The sequence below is a fragment of the Anopheles coluzzii genome, chromosome 3, assembly GCF_943734685.1.
Source record: "Anopheles coluzzii chromosome 3, AcolN3, whole genome shotgun sequence".
Taxonomy (NCBI): domain Eukaryota; kingdom Metazoa; phylum Arthropoda; class Insecta; order Diptera; family Culicidae; genus Anopheles; species Anopheles coluzzii.
In genome coordinates this window covers 64,959,641-64,980,603 of record NC_064671.1, presented here as the reverse complement: position 1 = coordinate 64,980,603, position 20,963 = coordinate 64,959,641, and the positions used below count along the sequence as shown (strand labels likewise).

Sequence of the window (20,963 nt, the reverse complement as noted above, 5' to 3'; positions counted from 1 at the left end):
TGCTGGTCAGAAAAGCCCTTAAAATTCTTCCAAAAATATGTTATCGAAATTATAACAGTTTTTTCACGTTTAAATCTACAAAATCGAATCTTTTCAAGTTGTGTCTGTCATCATTATTGAGGCGACAAAAACAACACCATAGCCTCACCAAGCGCCAGATGTCAAAAGCTTCTGCCCATTTTTCCCCAAGCGTAACTGTTCATTTTGCCCCACGTGAAGCATTTTTGTGTATTTTGTTATATTAGTAAAAATACGCATTCAATCGCCTTGCTTTCTTGAGACAAATTGTATAGAAATATCATATCTTTAAAAATATATCATGTAAAACTTCAACGCATCTCTGTGACACTGGTTTAAGCTTATTTACGAAGTGGCAAAAATTATATCAATATGCTACTAAACCTTATTTTGCATTTTTCTTGGTTATTTATTATGTAAGGGTTATGATACTTACATGGTGTTCATAGAACACTCTAATGAATACATTTTGAGCATTGGAAAGTATTTTTGTAGTCAAATAATGCTTAAATAGAGGGTGCCCATTTTGCCCCACATGCCCATTTTGCCCCGCTTTCCTCTACTATTAATGGGCACCGAAAACGGCCACAAAATAACGCGTATCTCGTATTTCCGCATTTCACAGATTTCATACAAAATATCATCAAACTTTTCGTGTTATTTTGATTGGCATGAAAGTAAATAAATAAATTGTTTGATGTGATTCAGACTTTGTATTCAATTTTTTAATCTTGTTGTGATAATGATAAAACTTGACCAGAAGGGAAATTATTTGGCATTTTACAATTGATGTCAAATCAATACAATTTTTTTAAACAACAATCAAACTTTGAAAACCACGTATCAGCGAATCTGCGTATAAGAGGTACCGTGTAGCTTGGGGACTACCTGTATGCATAATCCAGGCTATCAAATATCACAGCTTTAAAAAAAACTGAGGAGATCAAACAGGTTTCATGATTAATCATCAAAGTGATTTTTTCTTAGCATATAAATTACTATGTTTTTTTTTCATTTAAATCAATACAGTTATGTATTTCGTATGTTGATTTCCACTTTCTGCCCAAGGATCTATAATAGGAACGAGTGGAAACAAACTATTTGATACCACTGTTGTCAATGGATGGTCATGTTTCAATTAAAAACTTGTGTGGAATTTACGCCTTTTATAAATTTCATTCTGCGGCTGTTACTGGTACCGTTCAATGTGCCCATTATCGTTTAAGCGGACCAGATACAAAACATTCAGTTGTGTTTTAAACTTAAAATATCACTCGCTAATACCGCATCAGTTTCATTATAAATGCAATACAATTTATTAAGTGGAGTTGGGTTTGAACATTATTTTAATCGGCTAGAATGCACGCATGTGTATGCACACACGAGCGTCTTCTTCTCAACGCCATCGCGTTAAATTCACCTTTGAAATTTGCTCACACGGAATCACCGGATTGCTCTCGCTCACGAGGAAAAATGCATTCCTCTGTATCTCCTTCAGTCCATGCGTATTGTCACACAGCACCCGTGCCATGGACGCCTTTCGCACCTCGAACAGTTGGCGCGAGCTAAACACGTTGCCATTCTCAAAGTAGAACCGATCGCCCACCCGCGTACGGTGGAACTGATCCAGCAGCAGGCAAGCGAACGTTTCGCCCGGCATTCCATCGCCATGGTGACGTTCCAGTGCTCCCGCAACGGCCAGATCTACGTCATCGACTGACTCGTACTGTTCCGATAGTGACCGCACCATGGCAGGAGTTCTCAGCAAATTGTTAAACTCTTCCCAGCTCGTTACCCTGCCCAGCCCACAGTACTCGCGATAGTCGTTGTAGGAGGCCAGTCCATGATCCCGAGCGCGCTGAATGTCGATCGCTTTGAGATCAACACCGACCGGTCCACCGTGCCGGAAGAGGAAATGCTTCACCTCCGGAGTGAGATGATGGTTTGGACGATCGTGCGGTTGGTAGATCATCCCCCGGGACAGTTGCTCATAATTGCCATCCTTTTCCAGCACCGAAGGGTTGTTGAACCAATCGGACAGACGGATCGATCCCGTCGGCTGTCTCGATTCCGCTATCAAACTGAAAATTTGAATATCTCATATAAATATTAATATATTTTACGACATTTCCACTTCCCCGTCCAACACTTACTCCAAGTGACCGGCAATAAGATTGTGAAAGAATCGGAATGCAGCCGTTGCGAACGCATTGCTCACCGTTGGATCGACCGAGGCATCGTAGTCGTCGGCAAAGCCGGGCAACTCCAGTGCGGGCAGTACGCCGGCCGCTCGCATATTTTCCGCCCCGAGGTAAATCGGCAACCATTCGTAGTAAACGATCCGCTGGTACTGGGCAATGTTAAGCTTGCGTGCCTGCTGGAATACCGTCTCATCGTCCCAGCCGGCGTTTAGGTCGGCCAGCTCACGTGCCAATCGATTGTGCTCCAGGTGAAACGCCTGATGGAGCAGCGTTAGGTGCGGGCTTTGATTCGAGCGAACGTCCCCGGTGAGATAGCAAGCGTCGTCGGCGGCATCCTTCGACACGCAGGTGGTCGTTTTGTTGGGATGCACCGGCAGCCACTGCTTGCCGTTGCGTGTCTCCGCCTGCAGTTGTCCTCGGCTGAAGGTACGCAAGCTGTTGGTCTGCTCCAGCGAGTTCCCGTACACCACGGACAGGTCCAGAAAGGCAGTGACTGAAGATAATTGCTCCGCTGACTCTTCACCGGCTGCCAGGGACGAGCAAGCGTCCTCCAGTGTGGTTTTAGTGCGCACCAGATTCATGCACTGAATGCCTTCGCCGGCCAGCACTGGATCATCGTCGGCCACCTCGATGGGTAAGCATCTCGGGGAGGCAAGTGCCTTCGGGACCATCTTCCCGTCGGCACAGCACTGTATGCCGCCAGCTGGTCAGAGTAAATTGAAATCGGGTTCAACGAGGCACATACAAACAGACACACACCAACACGCTCAAACACACACTTACCATCCGCTGTAAAGCTCAGGTCGTGCGCTACAAACTGTCCGAACTGCATGCTTACAAGTGTGTTTCGCGGATGTTGCATTTCCGTTTCACCGAAAAGATGAAGCGACAGCTGGCGCACATTGGGCAGTGGGTTGCCCGAGCTGGCCAGGGCCGGCTCCCAGATGCCGTCGGTGTATTGGGCCGGTACGAACCGGGCGTACGGTCGGTTCGGTGTGCCCCAATCGGGATTGTTTAGATTGTTGCAGGACCCATCGAGCTGGTAGGTTTGTACACTATCGTCACATACTGGTGCCTCGGGACAGACCGTTTGTGACAGACCAGTGTAAGATGAAAGGAGCGTAATGGCAATCCATAAACCTGGGACGGTGTACATCCTAAGGAAAGTGAGAGAAATTCATTTTTATTTCAAGAGCTTTGGACGAGAGAGGTGCTTGAGTGATGCAAGCAATACCAATGTTTTAATTGTTTTTCACTTGACAAATGGATGTTTATTTATTTATTTATTTATTTTTATCTTATTAATTGCTCGGCCACGTTGGGTTACAGCAATAGTGCTTACTGACTATAGTATACAATTATTCACGAAGGAGTTGGAAGGAGTTTATGGTACGGAAAAGGAGCGAAGACGGGATCGGTAGACAGGATAGGATATGTTGAAATCGAACAGATCAGAAGTACTATTAAAAGACGACATAGCTCTTACAAAAGGCTCATTGCGAGCAAAACGTGTACGACATATAGGTAACTGGAGACGAAAACGATAACGTAAGGTGCGACAAGGTGCATACAAATGTAAGCGCGACAGAAGTGAAGGAGTATCAATCGTATTGAGCAATATGCCAGCGACGAAAGAAGCCTGAGCGACCGAGAGGCGGTGCTCCAACTTGGCAAGGCCTAATAGAGTGCATCTATCGTCATACGAAGGAAGCGGAATAGAGTGATGACCCAGCGACCTACGAAATACGATCCTTGTAAAACGTCTCTGGATCCTCTCAATCCTTTGGAGCAGAGATAGTTGAACAGGAGACCAGATGACACAGGCATATTCCAGTACGGAACGGACCCAACAACAATAAAGGGACTTAAGACAAAAAGGATCACGAATTTCAGTGGACATGCGACAAATATAACCAAGACTTTTGTTGGCCTTGTTGATGACATAGTCCGTGTGCTCCTTGAAAGAAAGACTCGGGTCAAAGAAGACGCCAAGATCCTTAGACAAGGACGCACGGGGAATAGGGGCATCACAGACACTATAAGCATGAGTTATACTTGTGGAAGATCGGAAGAAAGACAAGACAGAACATTTTTCAGGACACAGGACTAAACCGTTAGAAGCACACCATGTAGAGAATTTACAGAGCCAGGATTGAAGGACTAGACAATCAGTTGTAGAAGATACAGGAAGAAAAATTTTAACGTCATCCGCATATAGCAAGAAGCCGTTAGGAGGAAGGATCGAAGTACAGTCATTGAGGAAGAGAATGAACAGTAAGGGACTAAGGACACTACCTTGAGGGACACCCGAAGAACTAAGAAAACATTCAGAGAAAGAGCCACAGATTTTAACTGCATATGAACGATTCTCAAGATAGGAGTTGAACCATGGCAATATAGAGCCACCGAAACCTAGTTTTCGAAGCTTAGCAACAAGTAATGATAGAGGTATACTGTCAAATGCCGCTTTGAAATCGGTATAGATAGTGTCTACTTGCTTACCACTAGACAGATAGTGATATAGAGAAGACAAAAAACACATTAGGTTGGTGGACACTGAGCGATTGGGCATAAAGCCGTGTTGTTCCGCAGAAATATAATTTTTTACACAAGGCATTACAGATAAATGGACAATTGACTCGAGGATTTTAGAACACGCACAAATAATAGAAATGCCTCTGTAGTTTGATGCTAGTGTGCGGTCACCTTTCTTATAAATGGGAACAAGCCAAGCTAGTTTCCATTGACTAGGAAAAATCCCTACACTAAGCGAGCGAGAAAAAAGACGAGTGAGAATAGGAGTGAGGGTATTGCCACATTTTTTCAAAACACAGGCAGGGATGCCATCGGGGCCTGGTGAAAACGAAGTTTTAAGTTTGGATAAAGCGGATTTTACTAGGCTTTCACTTACAACGACTGAATTACATGATATCACATCAGAGGGCGTGTAAGACAAGCCTACGTCCAAAGGAACCTTAAAAGTACTAGGATCGACAAATACACTAGAGAAATGTTTGGCAAACAGGTTACATATATCAGGATTGGACGTAGCAGAGGACAGATCAAGAAACAGGGTGGATGGAAGGCTAGCAGAGCCTCGCCGAGAGTTCGCAAAACGAAAGAATGACCCAGGATCAATAGTGAAGCGCATTTGAAGACGCCTAACGTAGCGACGATACAAATGGCGATTAAGAAGACGATAAGCCTTAGCCGCATATTTATATACACAAAGATTGTGTAAAGTATTATTTAAACGGTAGGCGCGTTGAGCGCGGTTTTTGTCCGATTTTAATAGACGTAAAGCTCTGTTCGACCACTTAGGATTAGGAGCGGGTTTAAGGAGAGGACAGCAGGAAGGGAAGGCGGAAGTGATTACATTAGTAAACGCTGCTACAGCTTGATTTATGTCACAGTCAGCATCAATAAAGGACCAATCGGTATCGGCTAATATACGATGAAGCTTTTGGTAGTCCAATTTCCTAAAATTGAACATACGAGCCGTAGGTATTCGTTGGGAGGATGCAGGGCGAGAGTGCGTAAGGAGCACGCTTGTCTCAAGAGCAGGATGATGATTGTCTAGCGCGACGAGTGGAACAGGTGAAGCTATGACGGGGGAGCAGCACTCCAAGAAGGCAGCATTGGCAAATAGAAGATCTAATTGTCTTCCGCGTATATTTTTTATGCCGGATAATTGCAGCAAACCGACATTCCATCAAGCAGAGAAACATTTTCACGAGATACACCAGTAGGAATGAACTGATTAACGCACGATGCCGACGGTTGCCAGGAGAGTGATGGTGAATTAAAATCACCAAGTAACACCATAAGATCATTTGGTTTAAGTTTGCCAGCAACGAAACTAACACTCTCATGTAAAACGTCAAGGACTACTTCGGAAGAACGCAAATCGGGTGGGATGTAAACGGCGCCGATATAGATTGCAAGGTTTTGAAGCTTAACAATTGTCCAAACAGACTCCAGCGAGTCGAACGGCAGTGATAAAGTTGACGTGTTCAGCACGGAAGAGCAGGCAATGAGTACACCACCACCACGGCAACGGTTACTGTTGAGAGAATTTCGGTCGCAGCGATAGATGACATCCCGACAGACAAAGAGAACGAAATTTTCAGGCGAGGGGTAGGTAGAAACACGCGGTGGGGGTCCGGCCCAAGATCGGATCCAAACCGTAGCAATAGACGATGCGCAATCTCAGATTGCGCATATATTTATCTGTCAAACGGGTCGGTTTGATATATTTATCTGTCAAAAAATATTTATATATCTCGGACATATAATCTTGAAAATTTATGCGCAATCTTGGCGCAATCTGAAAATGTATGGAAATGACGTTTATAGCTCAGGGTTGGCTACGCGAAATGACATATGTTTTGATAAAACGAATATATGCGCAATCTGAGATTGCGCATCGTGTATTAATACGGAAAGTCCGTTGTTTTGGGCTCGAAATTAAAAATGGCGAATGGAGCGCTACCACGGAGAGAATGCGCTCTCTTCCTTGCCTTTAAAATACACGAGGCGCTCTCGCTGTAAAGAACGCTCGCTCGCGCTGTTTCATCGTATTTTCCTCATACCCCTTCCTTCCCGTTTCTTTCGGCTTGCGCAGCGCTGAACTGGTACCCCCTCCCACTTGATTCCAGCGAATTGCGCTGCGCTGGACTGACACCCCCTCCCGCTCGTTTCTTTCGTAGCGCGCTGTGCGCTTCCCTTCATTCGGACTTGGTGCACCCGAATCAAAACAAAAACTTGAACACATCAAACTTGGTTTATATTTTATCACTTTTATTGCAAATAAAGGGGCATTTTCACACATAGCTTCACACAATCTTGCCACAAAATCACACACATTATTTATATAAAAAAAATCGCCGTATTTAAAATAGTCGCCTAACTGCATGGATACCGTTGTTGATGTTCAATACAGCAAACAAATATTAAAATGAAGCAACGCAAATCACACATTTAGGATAAATGATAACAAATAAGCGCAGCTTCATTTCAATGTGCACAATACTTCAACACTTAGCGAAACTTCGATCGCCCGGGACTTAGGCTAACACGCGCGTAGCCTTTCACGGCGAACGCTTGAGCTGAACTGACGATTTCGTGTGGTGGCAAGAAGGGGAGCGCACAGAGGAACACTCGCTGCACTAGTGCGAGCGAGACACCGATACCCGCATGCCGCTGCGAGAAAACCAAACTGAGCGCGCAGGCTGAAAGTGAACGCACACATTCACACATGTGTAATTGTGTGAGTGCAAAAACTGTGAAGAAACCAAAACACGCTCGCGCCTCCGAGCAATTCCGCGAATTTCCAACCGTCTCCCCATGCTTCTACATGCCCCTCGCCTGAAAGTCGCACACTTTTTCATTCTCATTGCTAGTAGGGATACGCATCCTCCGAGATAAGAGAGGACGGAATTGAGCCATCGAGCCATGTTTCAGTTAACACCAACACATCCATATCAAGCTCAGATAGAGAGAGGCGTAACTCGTCTAGTTTTGTGCGCAATCCTCTTACGTTTTGATAGTAGATGTTTAGTCGATCTATCGAAGGAATGAGAGAGCGAGATGCGCTGGGAGTGCTCTCGCTGCAAGTTATTAACGGCGGAAGAGAGTCAGACGGATTGTGTGTATTAGATGCAGGGTTAGCTTCCATCAATTCGGGTAAAGTCGGTAGTTCATGAAAATCTTCAGCCGGATCAGCCGGTTTACGCTTGCTGAAAGTACTGCGTATAAGGCAAGCTCATAGGACCATGATCGGGCGAAATAGTGAAATCAGCGTTTCGCAGTTGTGTCGTGTGGTTGATAGAAGGTGGCGATGAATGATGATCCGATTCACGGGTAACAGGCGCAGAAGGTGCATGGGATGCTGTAGTAGTGGGTCGCCAAACATTGACGGAGCGGGGATTAAGGTCGATGAACTCCTTAAAAGAGATCCCGCGAGGCCAGGTTGAAGCAGCCAAAGCAATAGCCCGGTGCGAATCCGGTACACCAATTTTAAAAGATACGTAGGAGAGCGTAGAAAGATCCCGGTCGCGTCGTACAAGGCTGTATACCAAGATGTCGTCTGTCCCTATGTTGGAACAGGCCATTTCACGGATCGCTTCAATCGGAGTATCAGGAGCAATACGGGAGATAAAGACCCAAGTACGGCGTGGGCGTTCGGGAACGGTCGTAATATTGTTGTAGGACAACCCTGTACCCGATGACAGCATAGCGCGTGTAACGGTATTGGTAGGCGACGAGTCGGGAGAGCGATCCATCAATCGACGTTTGGAAGGATTCTCACCAACAGCTTGATGGGTGAGCTTAGAGGCCGCAACTGGATTCGTGGTCGTTGAGTGCGTAGCAGGAATCGCGGAATGGTGAGCACTCGATGTAGTAGTATGCGTGGCAAGATGAGAGTTGAGCTTATTCATTAGTGAGTTGAAGGAAGTGAGAAACTCACGGTGCATGAGATCAAGCCCCTTGATGCCATGCTTAACTTCATCAAGCGTTGTGAGTAGTGGAGCCTGTGAGTAGTTGCGTTCCATTGAGTGAGAAGCAGTAAGTGAGTCGATGAAATCTTTCACGGAACGAATTGACGATGCTGATTCCTGTTTCATCAAAGCTATCTCGTTTCTAAAACAATCCAGTGAAGAGGAAAGTTCAAGTCGCAAGCCAGCTGATGTCGCCTGCACAGAACGTGAGGTATCGCGGAAATCGGACTGCAACGATTCCAACAGGTAGGCAGCATCACGAGAAAGGCCGTGCGAGAAGCGTAAAGTGTCAACGGCCCGCAAACGCTGAGCACAATCCGCGCAAGCCCAGAATAAATTTTGTGACTTCTTAAAATCACGCAGGAGCGGGGTTGAAAGTCCAATGCACTTATCGTGGTAATAGTGTTCACACAGACCGAAGCACGGAATTGGATCGTTGCTAATAGCACCTTCACATTTCTTACAGATCACGGACGCCATCGCAAAATAGCACAGTGAGTGGTCACAACAACCGCAGGCGGATCGCAATGTTTATTTGTTGAACCGTACAAATTCACAGGTGCCGCACAAATTTGTGATACGTGAACGCGCGAGTGCGAATTAACTGAACTAAAACAGTTCAAGCAGTTAAACACCAAGAAAATCGCGGTAAAAATCAACTTGGAAATAGCAGAGTGAGAAAGCACAACCAGCCGCTATGAGTGACAAGTGACAATGAGGATGTTGCTAGCAGTCTAATCTTCACTATGATTGCTCAACGCTATGCTACTGAAATTTAATCCAAGAAATTTTTCTCAAAAGGTTGGATATTGTTACAAAACCAAATAATAATGGGGGTTTCACCAAAAATACACAATTACTAATTAAGATTATGATTCTTAATCAGTGATTTGTTTTTCTGAAGCCAGGTCATTTGAAGAAGTTGCCTTAAATGATGTATAAATTTAATGTATTTTCATAACCCTAGTTAATTCAGCCAGGTTACAAGGCTTCTTAATGGAATTTATGAAGGCATGTGAAAACTAAACTTTTGTTGTTCGATTTTCATAAAGAATTTTTACTCGTACTGTTTAACTGTTCCTGGTTTTTTAGTCCAAGTCTTCAACAATGTTTTGTTTACTAAAAATCAAGTAATTCAGTTTTTATTCCATTATTCACTGAAATATAACCTACTTTATCTTTAAGACTTGGTTTAGTATCTGCTTTAAACCTTCTTTATCTATACTTTTATCTATAACCTTTATCTATAAGTGGGAGGATTTCATTTTTAATTATTCCTATCACGTAACTGCTGAATAGCTTGATTTATTGTTTTTCATTATTATTATTTATTCTAAAGTCTAGTTTTATCAATCTATCGAACGACAATACTCAAATTTTGAGCTTTTGAGCCATTTTACTGAATAGTTCCCAGTTCCTCTTTCTCTCTCGACCAGTGTTGTTAGCGATGACGTTCTTCGACATGAAATTGCCTACTTTGACACGATTTAAAGCTTCGCATTCAAAGATAGAGTGAAATTCTTTCTATAGTTACTTCAAAAATGTCGTTTGATCCGATCAAGCAAAAGAGACACAAAAACCTCAACAACGATTTTTTAGCAAACCCCAAATGTTTGCTGTTGTTACATACATACAGGCTTATTATATTGCGTTCGGCATTCGAGAATATTCACTCGCTCGTTAATTATGTTCATTTTAGTATCGTTTTGCTAGCGACGTTCCGCTTCGAGTAACTCATCGGCAGATTCGAGTCGACGAAGTAAAAATCGGTACCGTATTGCTCGAACAGGAAGGTGCATTCGAGAGATTTTCTGCCGACAGCTCAAACCGTCGGAATCGCGCAAATTTAACCTCACAAAAAATTAAGCCACTGCCTACGTGTGTAATAAAACATATGTTTATCAACACTCTCATTACTCATATTTACCCCATTTCCAACAAAATTATGAAAAAAACGATGTTAAAGAAGTGCTGAAAGCGTTTGTTTACACCTGCTATTTTTTTCCTCCCACCACCCACTTCACCATCGATGTTCTCTTAGTCCGCTACAAAGGCGCCATGGAGTCTTGTAATACAATTTTCAAAAATATATACAAAGGTGTGAAATAGTATTTTCTACAATTCATGCATTCACTGGTTTCATCTACATCCATCGGATTTTCCGCAAATCGCGAAAAACTACTGTCCATATAGTTACGGTAGGCGCTGTACGTCTCCTAACGAGTAAAATCTTGCATAACGAGCAATTTCATTTATGTTCCTGATACACTTGTTTGTTGTCGATATGAAATCAATTTCACGATCAGTTAACATGGAACTTTACTTTATTTTTGCTGAACGCTCAGGCAGGTAAAAGATACTAAGAATTGTTTAGTATTAAACTATTGCCATGAAGAGAAGTGTCGTATAATTGTGTGATGCACAAGTGTGTGGTATATTGAGAATGCACTTTTCCGGATCTACTTGTTCATCAAGGCAAGAGCATCTTCTGCCAAATTCTGCAGCTTGGATAAGTTTGATGTGCAAGTGTAATGTAGATTTTATGCCAAGTATTTTATCGAAACGTTTTTAAACGGCTGAAGAATATTTATATTTACATTTATTATTACCAATTATTTCATTTTCATACGGAATTTTCATATCATAAGTAATTTTTCGTACAACAAGCAAGTCACTGGAACGGATTAAACTTATTGTAAGAAGTTCCACTGCAGAATAAACCATGAGGTAAAGTTCGAATTCTGCTTTCTTCTTCTTCTTTTGGCTCAACAACCGATGCAGATCAAAACCTGCCTGTACCACTTGTGGACTTGGCTTTCAGTGGCCGGCTCAGAAACGGCTGTACCACGAAACTCTGCTTTAACCTCCATTATTGTCCAAACCCGTCTTACAGCTGTTCTGTAAAACATCATACCCGGCTTGGGCTCAAATCTTGTACAGAACGAACTACATCCATGCAGTGAACTGACTTTTCCAATACAGGTAACCTTACACCGAATAAGAAGCAACACACAAGAACACATGCAAAGGATGACAATAAAATGTACTTATATATTTCTCATATCTCGCATGTCTCTCAAACAGTACACGAGTATGCACAAAACACCAAAAATGAACCAGTCACCGATAGTTCTTATTGACTCTTCACTGACACTTTTGCTCAACCCAATCAACACCTCACCAGGTGCAACCGTCACACTAATTCTACACAGCAGCACCAACCAACAAACAAAACCAGGCACCCAAAAACCTCCTTCACCCCAAGTTACCTGGCGCAACTTCTTGACAGCCGGAAAAGTGGCACCGGCTACTACTGAATTGGTTGCGCTTCACGCCCGCACCATTTATACCGGAGCATGAGCTTGCAAAACCATCCATTGCCCAACAAGATCGGAATGGTGCCGTGGTTGTCGTCTCAGTCGCCGTACGAAAATAAAAGTGGTTTGTTATCGCTGCCGTGTTCTATTATCAGCAGTTTTGCATTCCGTGCATCGCGCGTACCTGGGAGTCGGCGGGGGTGTGGTTTTGTATTTGCTATCAAATTAGACGACAAATCTACTGCCAACTTATCGATGCCAAGGCAAATGGCCAAGTACCGGCAGTAACGATGGCAGAGGGTCAAGTAGACTGGCTAATCATTTCGCATCGTTTTTTTTTGGTCAAGTGCCGGATGGCTTATCGATCGGCCGTCGTTGTTTAACCGACAATGAGCAATCGAAATTGCAATTGGAGATTATGTGTGGTAGCTCGCGTTTGGTGTTGCCATGAGTAGTACACATTGTAAACAGATCAATGTTACATCAATAATTGAGTTCAAACGAGCTAACCTCAGGTCGATTGCCACGAAGGAATCTAGGATAAAACCAAAATATTCATTTGTTTCTATTAATACCTCAAACTATCATCAAGAACTGCGCTCTTCTCGTAATTTCTTTTAACGCCTTTCGGAAGGGTGTTCCCTTGCAGTGTTTTGTTTTACGGTTGAAGCAACGGAGAATTCCATCCAACACACCGTCAGTGCAATAGCTGCCCAGATGCAATTCGCTGCCCGTGACACAATTCGTCACCGTAAACGCGCGGCGACGCAAGTACCCACGGAAGGCGTTCCAGCTGAGTGAGTATTTTGGTTAGTCTGGGCTCCCTTCCCGTCCGATATCGATAGGCCCGGTTAGGAGCGTTCCCTTCCCTAGTCTAGTGGGAGGATAGGGCATTCGTTTCTGGGACAATGGGTCGCTGGCAATTGCACAACAGCTGCACCAAAAAAACCGCATCGTAGAGGGAAGGAAAAGCACATTCCTGCTATAAATCACACCTCGCCGAACCGAACGGCATACATTTGCATACGGCAGTGCGTTGAGTGTAAAGCGTGAGCCACAGTCACAAAGCTCACGTTAAAAGAACTCTGTGAAAAGAATCGTGCAAAACAGGAACACGGTGGTGAAAATGTGTCGTGCTGTGGAAGGCGCGTTGTTGCTAGTGGTTGCTGCAATCCTGCTGGTAGAATGTTCCGGCTTGCACATGTACCCGGAAATATTCGATCCGGCCAAGTTTCTGCAGCGTCCGTTGCCGCTGAAAAGTGCCGTTGAGAGTCGAGCCGCTCCGGAGCCGGAGTACTACTCGGGCGGCGGGTTTAAGGACGGTGAGGTTGGCTTTGTGCGTTCGAACAGCGAGTCGGGCAAGGGTGGCTACCGGCACAAGGAGAACTTTCACCGCAAGGATGGGAACAAGTATGGGCACGAGCGGCAGACGGGATTTGGCGAGTCGAAGCGTACCGGAGACGAGCTGGCGAAAGAGCAGGGCAGGCTAACGGTGGACACGCACCACTACCGCCCCGAACCGACGTACGAAGTGTTCGAGGAGCAAAGGTAAGGAAGCGAAAGGTAGGCAAAAGACAACGCACTGAGCTTAGCGGAACTGATGATTCCCCTGTTTTAGTGATGTGGAAAACCCGGACAAACACAAAAAGTACGGTCTCGCCGGTGGCAAGGACAAGAAAAAGCCCACCGAGATGAAGCCGACCAAATCGTCGCGGCAAACGGTCGCTGCCGGCCCGAAGGCAAAGGGACGCTCCAATGCGAAGAAAAACCACACCGGCTACGAATCGATCGTGTACCATGAGAACGAGCGGGACAGCAGCGAGCATGGGTACGGCAAGAAGAAGGCGGTCGGGCAGCTTCCACAGCCCGAGGAGAAGAGTCCGGCCAAACAGATTGCCCAGGACGATGGGTTCGATGAGGGTGAGGGTGGATCGGACGCTGGTCGGGATTCGGATTTCAACGATAACTATGACGCGTTGCGGTTCGATAGCGACTTTGAGCGGTCTTTTGGTAGTGAGGAGGACGAGGAGGACGGAGTGGAGGAGGAGAATGGTGGTCGGCAGGCTGGGAAGAAGGGGGAAGACGACTACGATGAGGGAGACGAGGGAGATGATGACGACGATGGAGCCAGCCAGGACAAGTACCGGGGAGATGATTACGATGACGAGGACGAAGAATCGGACGGTTCGGAAAAGGGAGAGGACGATCGGCAGTACGAGTACGCCAGCGAGGCGGATGGTGATGCGCAAGATTACTGAACAAATGGGGGGAGAGGGGATGGAATGTGCTGTAGGTGATTAAGATTAAGAGCAGAGAACAACGATATCGGTAGGAAGCTGCTGTTAGGGCTGTAGTTAACGAGATACCTCGAACCGAAGTGCAAATATGTCGTAATAAATCGAACTAATGATACTGTTATTACACGCCGCCTGTGCTTGTGTGTAACGTCTTTGGGTGTCGCTTGGGTGGCGCTTGAATGTGGCGCTGACAGTCACTTGTGCAAGAAATTCGCAATGAAATTTAGCATAATTATTATTGAGGTACTGAACTGCTTTGATGGAATTGGGTACAGATTGAGTATGAATCGTTATTAATTGGAGAATGCTCATGCTGAATTAGAGAAAGGGTATTATACTGATAATTCACTTGCTTTATTATATTACTTTGCAGCATTTCGAAATAATTTATTTAATTTCATCGTATGATCGTCACAATCGCTTTGCTATAATGACTTCAAATGAACCTCGATCGCTGAACGACGAAGTTCATTTTACAAAACTTTCCACCCGCAAGCTTTGTCATGATCGGTTCATTTTGCTTGTTCATTCGCAGCTTTATGGATTCACGCTACAAAAGATTGAATAACAGGGATCGCTTCCCACTTTAGCGTTTCAGGGTGTTTTAGGATTATATTTAATTGTTTCAGAACTATTATAATTCAGAGAAACGTTTTATTTTAAAAAGCTAATTTATAGTACTTTCCATGCATTACTATTAGGACAATTATGTATTACAAACATTTAATTAACTTTTAATGCAAAATTGTCAATAACTTTTGTTTTTAATAGCTAAACTGATACTTGATTTTTATATTTGACATAAACTTGCTACGTAACTACACTGTTAAAGAGCATAGCCCGGCATGTCCGCGTAGGACGTTATGCCACATAGAAGAAGAAGAACAACGAAACAGAGAACGTGGTTCTACATTCAAATGAAACGTTTTATCTTTTTTACAAAATTATTTCAATAATTCACATTAATTGATTAATTTCTTATTTACGTATTTTTATGTTAATTTATGTTTAACTGTGCGTTCGTTTTCATCTATTATTGGCTTAGCATCGAGACATTGAAGCAACGAAACTGCAACGCTCAGAGGCTGTTTGTCGCAGGACTTTTTGACAATCGAACCGACTCGTCGGCGCTTCTTTCGAAGCTCAACATGTACGTCCCGCCGAGATCGCTTCGAGCGAGATCGTTACCTGACGTGGAGGAACGCCGCACTCGCTTTGGCTCCTGTGATCCCTTTATCCGTATGTGTCATTTGTGCGAGTTTAATGTCATTTGTGATCGTCATCAACCTGACATGTCGCGCGCCGCATTATCAAATATTCGTGCCGTGCGACCTTTTAAATGTTAACTATTGTATCTGAAGACTAAACGTGCCAAAACGATGACTAAAATATGACTTTAATGTAATGTATGTTAGCGAATTCGCTTCAAGAGGGCCACTCGCTGTCCGTAGATTTTTTATTAATAAATAACAAATAACGACAGATCACCATGCGAGGTGAAACCCCTGCCTAAACGTGCTTGGTCAGAATGGCACGGGATGGCTTTAGCCTAAACACTGCCACCACACTCACCCACTTACTCTCTATTTCGCCCTTGGAGAGCCATTCTTGATTCGCTACGCCCGCGTAAGCTGAACCACCAGGCGGAGCACACGCACACAACGACACACGTACACAACCCGGAGGAGCCCTTTGTAGAGCACATTGACATCGCATTCCGCGTGGTTTGGCTCGGTCTGAGGGGGGGGAGGTGGTTGAGGGTGTTGGTTGTTTTGCTCGCTTTCCTTCATTCTCTCCATCTTCGCTCCACCGGCCGAGAGAACGAATCACGAAGCCATCCAAAAGCACGCGTGTAGTGGACCCGACGAGGAGCAGCAGAGACCGGGGCAGTACGTTCAGTGTCACAGTGTAGGAAGCGTTGGACATACATAATTTTTGAAAATTTCATTAGAATTTTACAAAAATTCATAAAAATATACATACATGAAATTAAAAAAAAAAACTTATTTATACAAATTTGCAAAGATAATAAACAAGTTATCTCCATGCAATTAAGAGGCAGACTATTGTAACGCAAACTTTTAAATTATTGTGGAAGTTTATTTTAAAATATTGTATATTATATGTTGATTTAGTACGTGTTATGCGATAATTCTTTGTCATTTACTTTCCCAATAAAATTAAAACATATTGTTCTTTAAATCCACCTTAAACCAATCAGCGCAGCATCAGAGTTGCGAGCACCGATCGGAAACCCTCCCTGGCTCCACGATCATGGCAGATCAGCACCGATCGATTCCCCCTTTGCTGGCGGTTGAAGGCAGGAGAGGAAAAGGGGCCACACGAGTGATCTTCTACTCGCGGCTACTCGCAGTTCGTCCGCGCGAAACGCACCTCAGTCTTCGGCTGTGCCTTCGAAGGCAAACATCACCTGCACGGTCGGTCCCGTCGGTCCCGTTGCGGTAGAGAGAGAAAAGCTGAGCAAGCGAAACATAACAAAAAAAAATCGAACAACGAACCACCACGGGCTGGGTGGAACAACACACAGAAAACACAAAACCAACCCCACACACACACAAGCACACTTTCAAACACGCATTTCGCCCTTTGCTGGTACAACGCGGTACGAACGAAGGAAAAAACGAGTGTCGAAGAATTAAGCCCAAACCTCGACCGAAGCTTGCAGACCGAATTAGCATTAGTGCGCGTGAGTGCTGTTGTTGTTGTGTGGTGCGGTGCTGTTGTTATTGTACGTACGTACTGCGATACCCATAATCAGTCTGCGAAGGAAAATCACGCGCTTTCAGTGAGCCCTGGGGGTGTCTGGGGTGACGTTAAGACGACCGTTGGTATTTTAACTATTTTTGCGTAGTTGGGTTCGTGTGTGAGTGCGTTTTTGTTTTCCTTCTATTCTGCCTTTGTGCGTCCAGTGTTGGCGTGCGTGTTTCTACAAGTGCTACAGTCTGCTCGATCACGTTACGGCGCGCGCGGGAGGGTGTGTGTCGTTGGCACGAGCGCGAATCTAAGCCCCGGCATCAAAAGTTTAGCGCGTGAATTTGCGATACACCCGTATCGTGCGGTGTGCGGCGTGCAAAAAAAAAGTCGTGTGATTTTCCACCGAAACACGTGCGTGAGGGCGAAGGTTTGGGCGTTCGAGCCCGGGATGCGTTTTGTGTGCGTCAGTGAGGTGAGTGTGATTAGAAACGGGGTGTGAAAATTGATCCTCGTCTCCGTACGCAAAGGCTTATTCGGGTGAGTGAACGGGCTTAACGCGTGGCAGGATTAGGTGCACGAGTGAACAAAATATTCTTTCCGGAAGAATCGCTCTCTCGCGGGAGTGGTGGTGCTAAAAAAAGAGAAAATTTATAAAAGTTTTTTTTGTCAACGCAACACGCTGATAGCAGTTTTTCCTGGAAAAATAACGGTTCTACCAGTGCGGGCAACCCCTGCCGGGTGAATTTCCATCGCTGCTATAACACGCTAAGGTAGGTTGAGATTACAATGCAACATCTACACATTCGGGGAAAAGTGAGTGAATTGCGAATGAATTATTTATTGCATTAATTTCGTCGAATGCGATTTTTTGCATGAGGAGGGGTCAAATCCATTTTCACAGAACGTTTAATAAACTTAGTCTCGTACATCAGTTTTATTCTGTTGATAAAACTGCCCGGTACGCAAATAAATCGATAAATCGTTTCAATGTTTTGATTCTTTTAAAATCAATACTGTTCATCAGATTTTGTTAATTAAAAACCATCGAATTGCTTACTCAGCGACAACCCCTTTTTTCCACCATTTTATATTGACAACCTTCCCCAACATTGGCCCATCGAATGGGTGTGTCCGAGCCGCGTCCCAGGATCGATGCTCATTCGCAGCGCAATAAATGAAAATTCCATCGAAAACTTCATTATTTTCTCAATCAAACAAAGCGCAACGGAGCTCCATTGTGGAATGACACATGAATTGATTTGTGAAATGGGGAGAGGGAAAAACCCCTGGTCCCGGGAAGAGCTTTTTTGTTAGGACTTTTTTTTGCATCAGTAAATACATTTATGGGACGCATCGTTGATTGAATCCTGCGCATACACACGCGGGCGCATATATTGGCACATTTTATGTCGTCTGTTAAACAAACTAATACCGAAACCGAACACATGCCATTGGTGGGTTGGAAGAAGAAAAAGTAGCAACAGCAACAGCAACAACATCAACGGCTATAAACACCTCTTTTTTCAGCCTACCTAACGGAGTGCTTTCGTTGGCGCAAACTTTGTGGAAGTTTTCTTGTTCACATTTTGCTTTCTTTGGCCTCGAGAGGTTTTTATGTAGTTTTTACTCCTACTTCCAATTCAAGCTCCAGCTAGTCGATGCCTGAAATAAAGCTCGACTGTAAAGCAATAAAAGAAATCAGATCAAACATTCGTTGGCGCTACTCCTTTTGCTACTCGCCGTGCGGGAAAATACCTTTCCTAGACTGCTATTTGTAATATATAAAAAAACCGGCACCATGGACAGGTTCATAGAGCAGAAGGCACCCTGGCGCTACGAAAGAGCTGCGAAACTGCATGAACTAATCGATTTGCCGGTGCTAATGTGCCGCAAGAATGCTCAGCAATCTCAGCAGCGCGTTTGACGATTTCAGTATTAGATTGATTTACCTTTTAGCAGGCTGGCAAAACAAAAACAACAACAACAACAACAGAAAACCACATTAAATAAATCGCGCCAATACGCACACCCGCTGGGAGGGCACAGGGCGTTCGAATGTATGCACCGCAAGTGCTTAAGTTCGCGCTTTGCTGGTTTCGCCTCGGCTGAGCGGTGTTTTCTTACAAACGCCTCTGGGTGTCTCTTGCCTCACATTCCTAAACACTCACACACACATACACGCACAGCGAGCCAAGCATGCTCCATTTCGGCATGGTTTATGGCCCACCACCAATTCTGTCTCTGCGACGGCCGGCGTGAAGCGCTGTATCCATCAAACCGTAAGCTTTGGCTGAGGTGATTTTTTTGTCAGCAATTTAACATACTTTTTTAGTACTTCTTGGAGTGTCTCAATCGCCCAAAAAAAGCCCTGCACACACACGCACGTAACCGATAAGTCGCACACTTGTGGATGGAAATTTAATCGGTTTTTTTTTTTGCTCTGCGTAGATCTCCAATTTATACTCACAGTTCCATCTTTTCCACTCGTTTTTTTTCACGTCCGGCAAAGGTTTGCGGGGGCGTAGAAATTGCGTTTTTGTCGGGGATTTTGAAACCGATCTATCGGTTCGTTGTACCCCCACCCACCGGCGTGCGATAAACTGTGATGAATTTTCATGATCTCGAAACGGGAATCGTTTACGGCGCCTCGCCGGGAGGCACAGTTACCGGGCAATAAGTAGAAATAAGTTAAAATTAAATAATGCTCGTACGCAGGCCTCGGTTTCGTTCGGACCGGCACTGACGGGAGGGGGTTTTGTTTTCGAAAGAATTGATTGTGCCGAAAATGCGAAGGTTTTTGGAAGTAACGTTTTATTACCGCGCCGATATTGGTCATTTTGGGAGCGATTTTTTTCCGAAACGAGGAATAGTTTAAGTTCCAAATTTTATTGTTTCCTCGTGTGAAAAATCAAATCGATTGTTACAATTTTATTGCAACCACAAAAGAATTAACACATTCTTTTAAAAAACTGAAATTATATTAGAAAATATAAGAAAAATCAGATCAATTAAAAAGAACAATATGTAATGATGAAAAAACGTTAATGATAAATTTTAAAGCTTTGCTATTATCAGTTAATTTAAATGTATTTTTATGTTTTTCAAACGAATTTAATTTATTTAATTAAGGAATCATCTCAAACAAGAATTCAAGCGCCTCATTGTTAAACAAAACTAAAGAAACATCAGAAGATTTAGAATTCTAAGAAATTAGAATAAAAAGTAACTGGAAAGCTCTTCAAAATCGAATTAAATTCAAATAAATCTCGTCCTTGTCCTCAATCTAACAAGATGGCTATCAAATTAATTGCTTAACATTCTCACGCAACGAGCTTTAAATGATCATCCTCTTCTCTCGGTCGTCAATCATCAAACTCCAAACCGCGACGGTTGGTAGGATAATGCTAGGGTTGCCCTCCTCACATCCCTTCATACCCTTCTGATCCCACTGCATTCACTAGGCAATCACCTCATCATCAAACCTAATCAACTGTTGAAAACTTCTACCCCAAACCGTATCATCTAAAGAAGCCCGATCGCTTTTACTCTTTTCCACTTCCCAAGAAGCGGTTCAGGCAGAAAGATCGTACGAATGGGTCGGGAGAAGCTACTCTACCGGCGTAACAAATCAAACAGTTGAACAACTGTCGGGGTGCGATACACCCCAAAAACCGGCGAGCGCTGAGATGATTTACGTATCTTTCCCCTTTTTCCATTTCTCTCTCTCTCTCTCACACACACTCACACAGACCGAAAGCATCCCGCCATGAGGCTACAGTTACAAATGTGATAATTAGTGGGGTAAAAACGGGTTTATCTTTTATGACTCCCAGGCCCGGGACGAACTTCTAGCCGGGGCCGAGCACATTCGATTATATTATACCCATTTGCTGCGCGCCCGTTTGACCGCACTGG

At 44.1% G+C, this 20,963-nt stretch overlaps 3 protein-coding genes across 4 annotated transcripts in view; 2 read left to right on the top strand and 1 right to left on the bottom strand.

Annotated features, from left to right (window-relative positions):
• Positions 1 to 1,310: 1,310 nt before the first annotated feature.
• LOC120958649 (peroxidase-like) lies at positions 1,311 to 12,097 on the bottom strand. Its single transcript, XM_040381592.2, has 4 exons — positions 11,989 to 12,097; positions 3,003 to 3,376; positions 2,172 to 2,922; positions 1,311 to 2,099 (listed from the first exon to the last, which is right to left on the bottom strand). The coding sequence occupies exons 2-4, from the start codon at positions 3,373 to 3,375 to the stop codon at positions 1,415 to 1,417; spliced, it is 1,809 nt and encodes a 602-aa protein (XP_040237526.2). The 5' UTR covers position 3,376; positions 11,989 to 12,097; the 3' UTR covers positions 1,311 to 1,414.
• Positions 12,098 to 12,479: 382 nt separating this feature from the next.
• LOC120958650 (mitotic apparatus protein p62-like) lies at positions 12,480 to 14,454 on the top strand. Its single transcript, XM_040381595.2, has 2 exons — positions 12,480 to 13,584; positions 13,655 to 14,454. The coding sequence occupies exons 1-2, from the start codon at positions 13,163 to 13,165 to the stop codon at positions 14,292 to 14,294; spliced, it is 1,062 nt and encodes a 353-aa protein (XP_040237529.2). The 5' UTR covers positions 12,480 to 13,162; the 3' UTR covers positions 14,295 to 14,454.
• Positions 14,455 to 16,629: 2,175 nt separating this feature from the next.
• Positions 16,630 to 20,963, top strand: part of LOC120955526 (serine-rich adhesin for platelets) — a 70,969-nt gene continuing 66,635 nt past the window's right edge. Inside the window, exon 1 of one of the 2 annotated variants that reach the window (XM_040376474.2) lies at positions 16,630 to 17,818. The gene's annotated coding sequence lies outside the window, so the exon portion shown is untranslated. The remainder of the gene's footprint in view (positions 17,819 to 20,963) is intronic. The other variant, XM_040376479.2, reaches the window with a different exon arrangement.

Coding starts and splice junctions, on each gene's coding strand:
- LOC120958649 (XM_040381592.2), bottom strand. CDS start 3,375: ATGTACACCGTCCCAGGTTTATGGATTGCCATTACGCTCCTTTCATCT. Junction 2,923..3,002: donor CCTGAGCTTTACAGCGGATG/GTAAGTGTGTGT, acceptor TACTCTGACCAG/CTGGCGGCATACAGTGCTGT. Junction 2,100..2,171: donor CTTATTGCCGGTCACTTGGA/GTAAGTGTTGGA, acceptor TCAAATTTTCAG/TTTGATAGCGGAATCGAGAC.
- LOC120958650 (XM_040381595.2), top strand. CDS start 13,163: ATGTGTCGTGCTGTGGAAGGCGCGTTGTTGCTAGTGGTTGCTGCAATC. Junction 13,585..13,654: donor GAAGTGTTCGAGGAGCAAAG/GTAAGGAAGCGA, acceptor CCCCTGTTTTAG/TGATGTGGAAAACCCGGACA.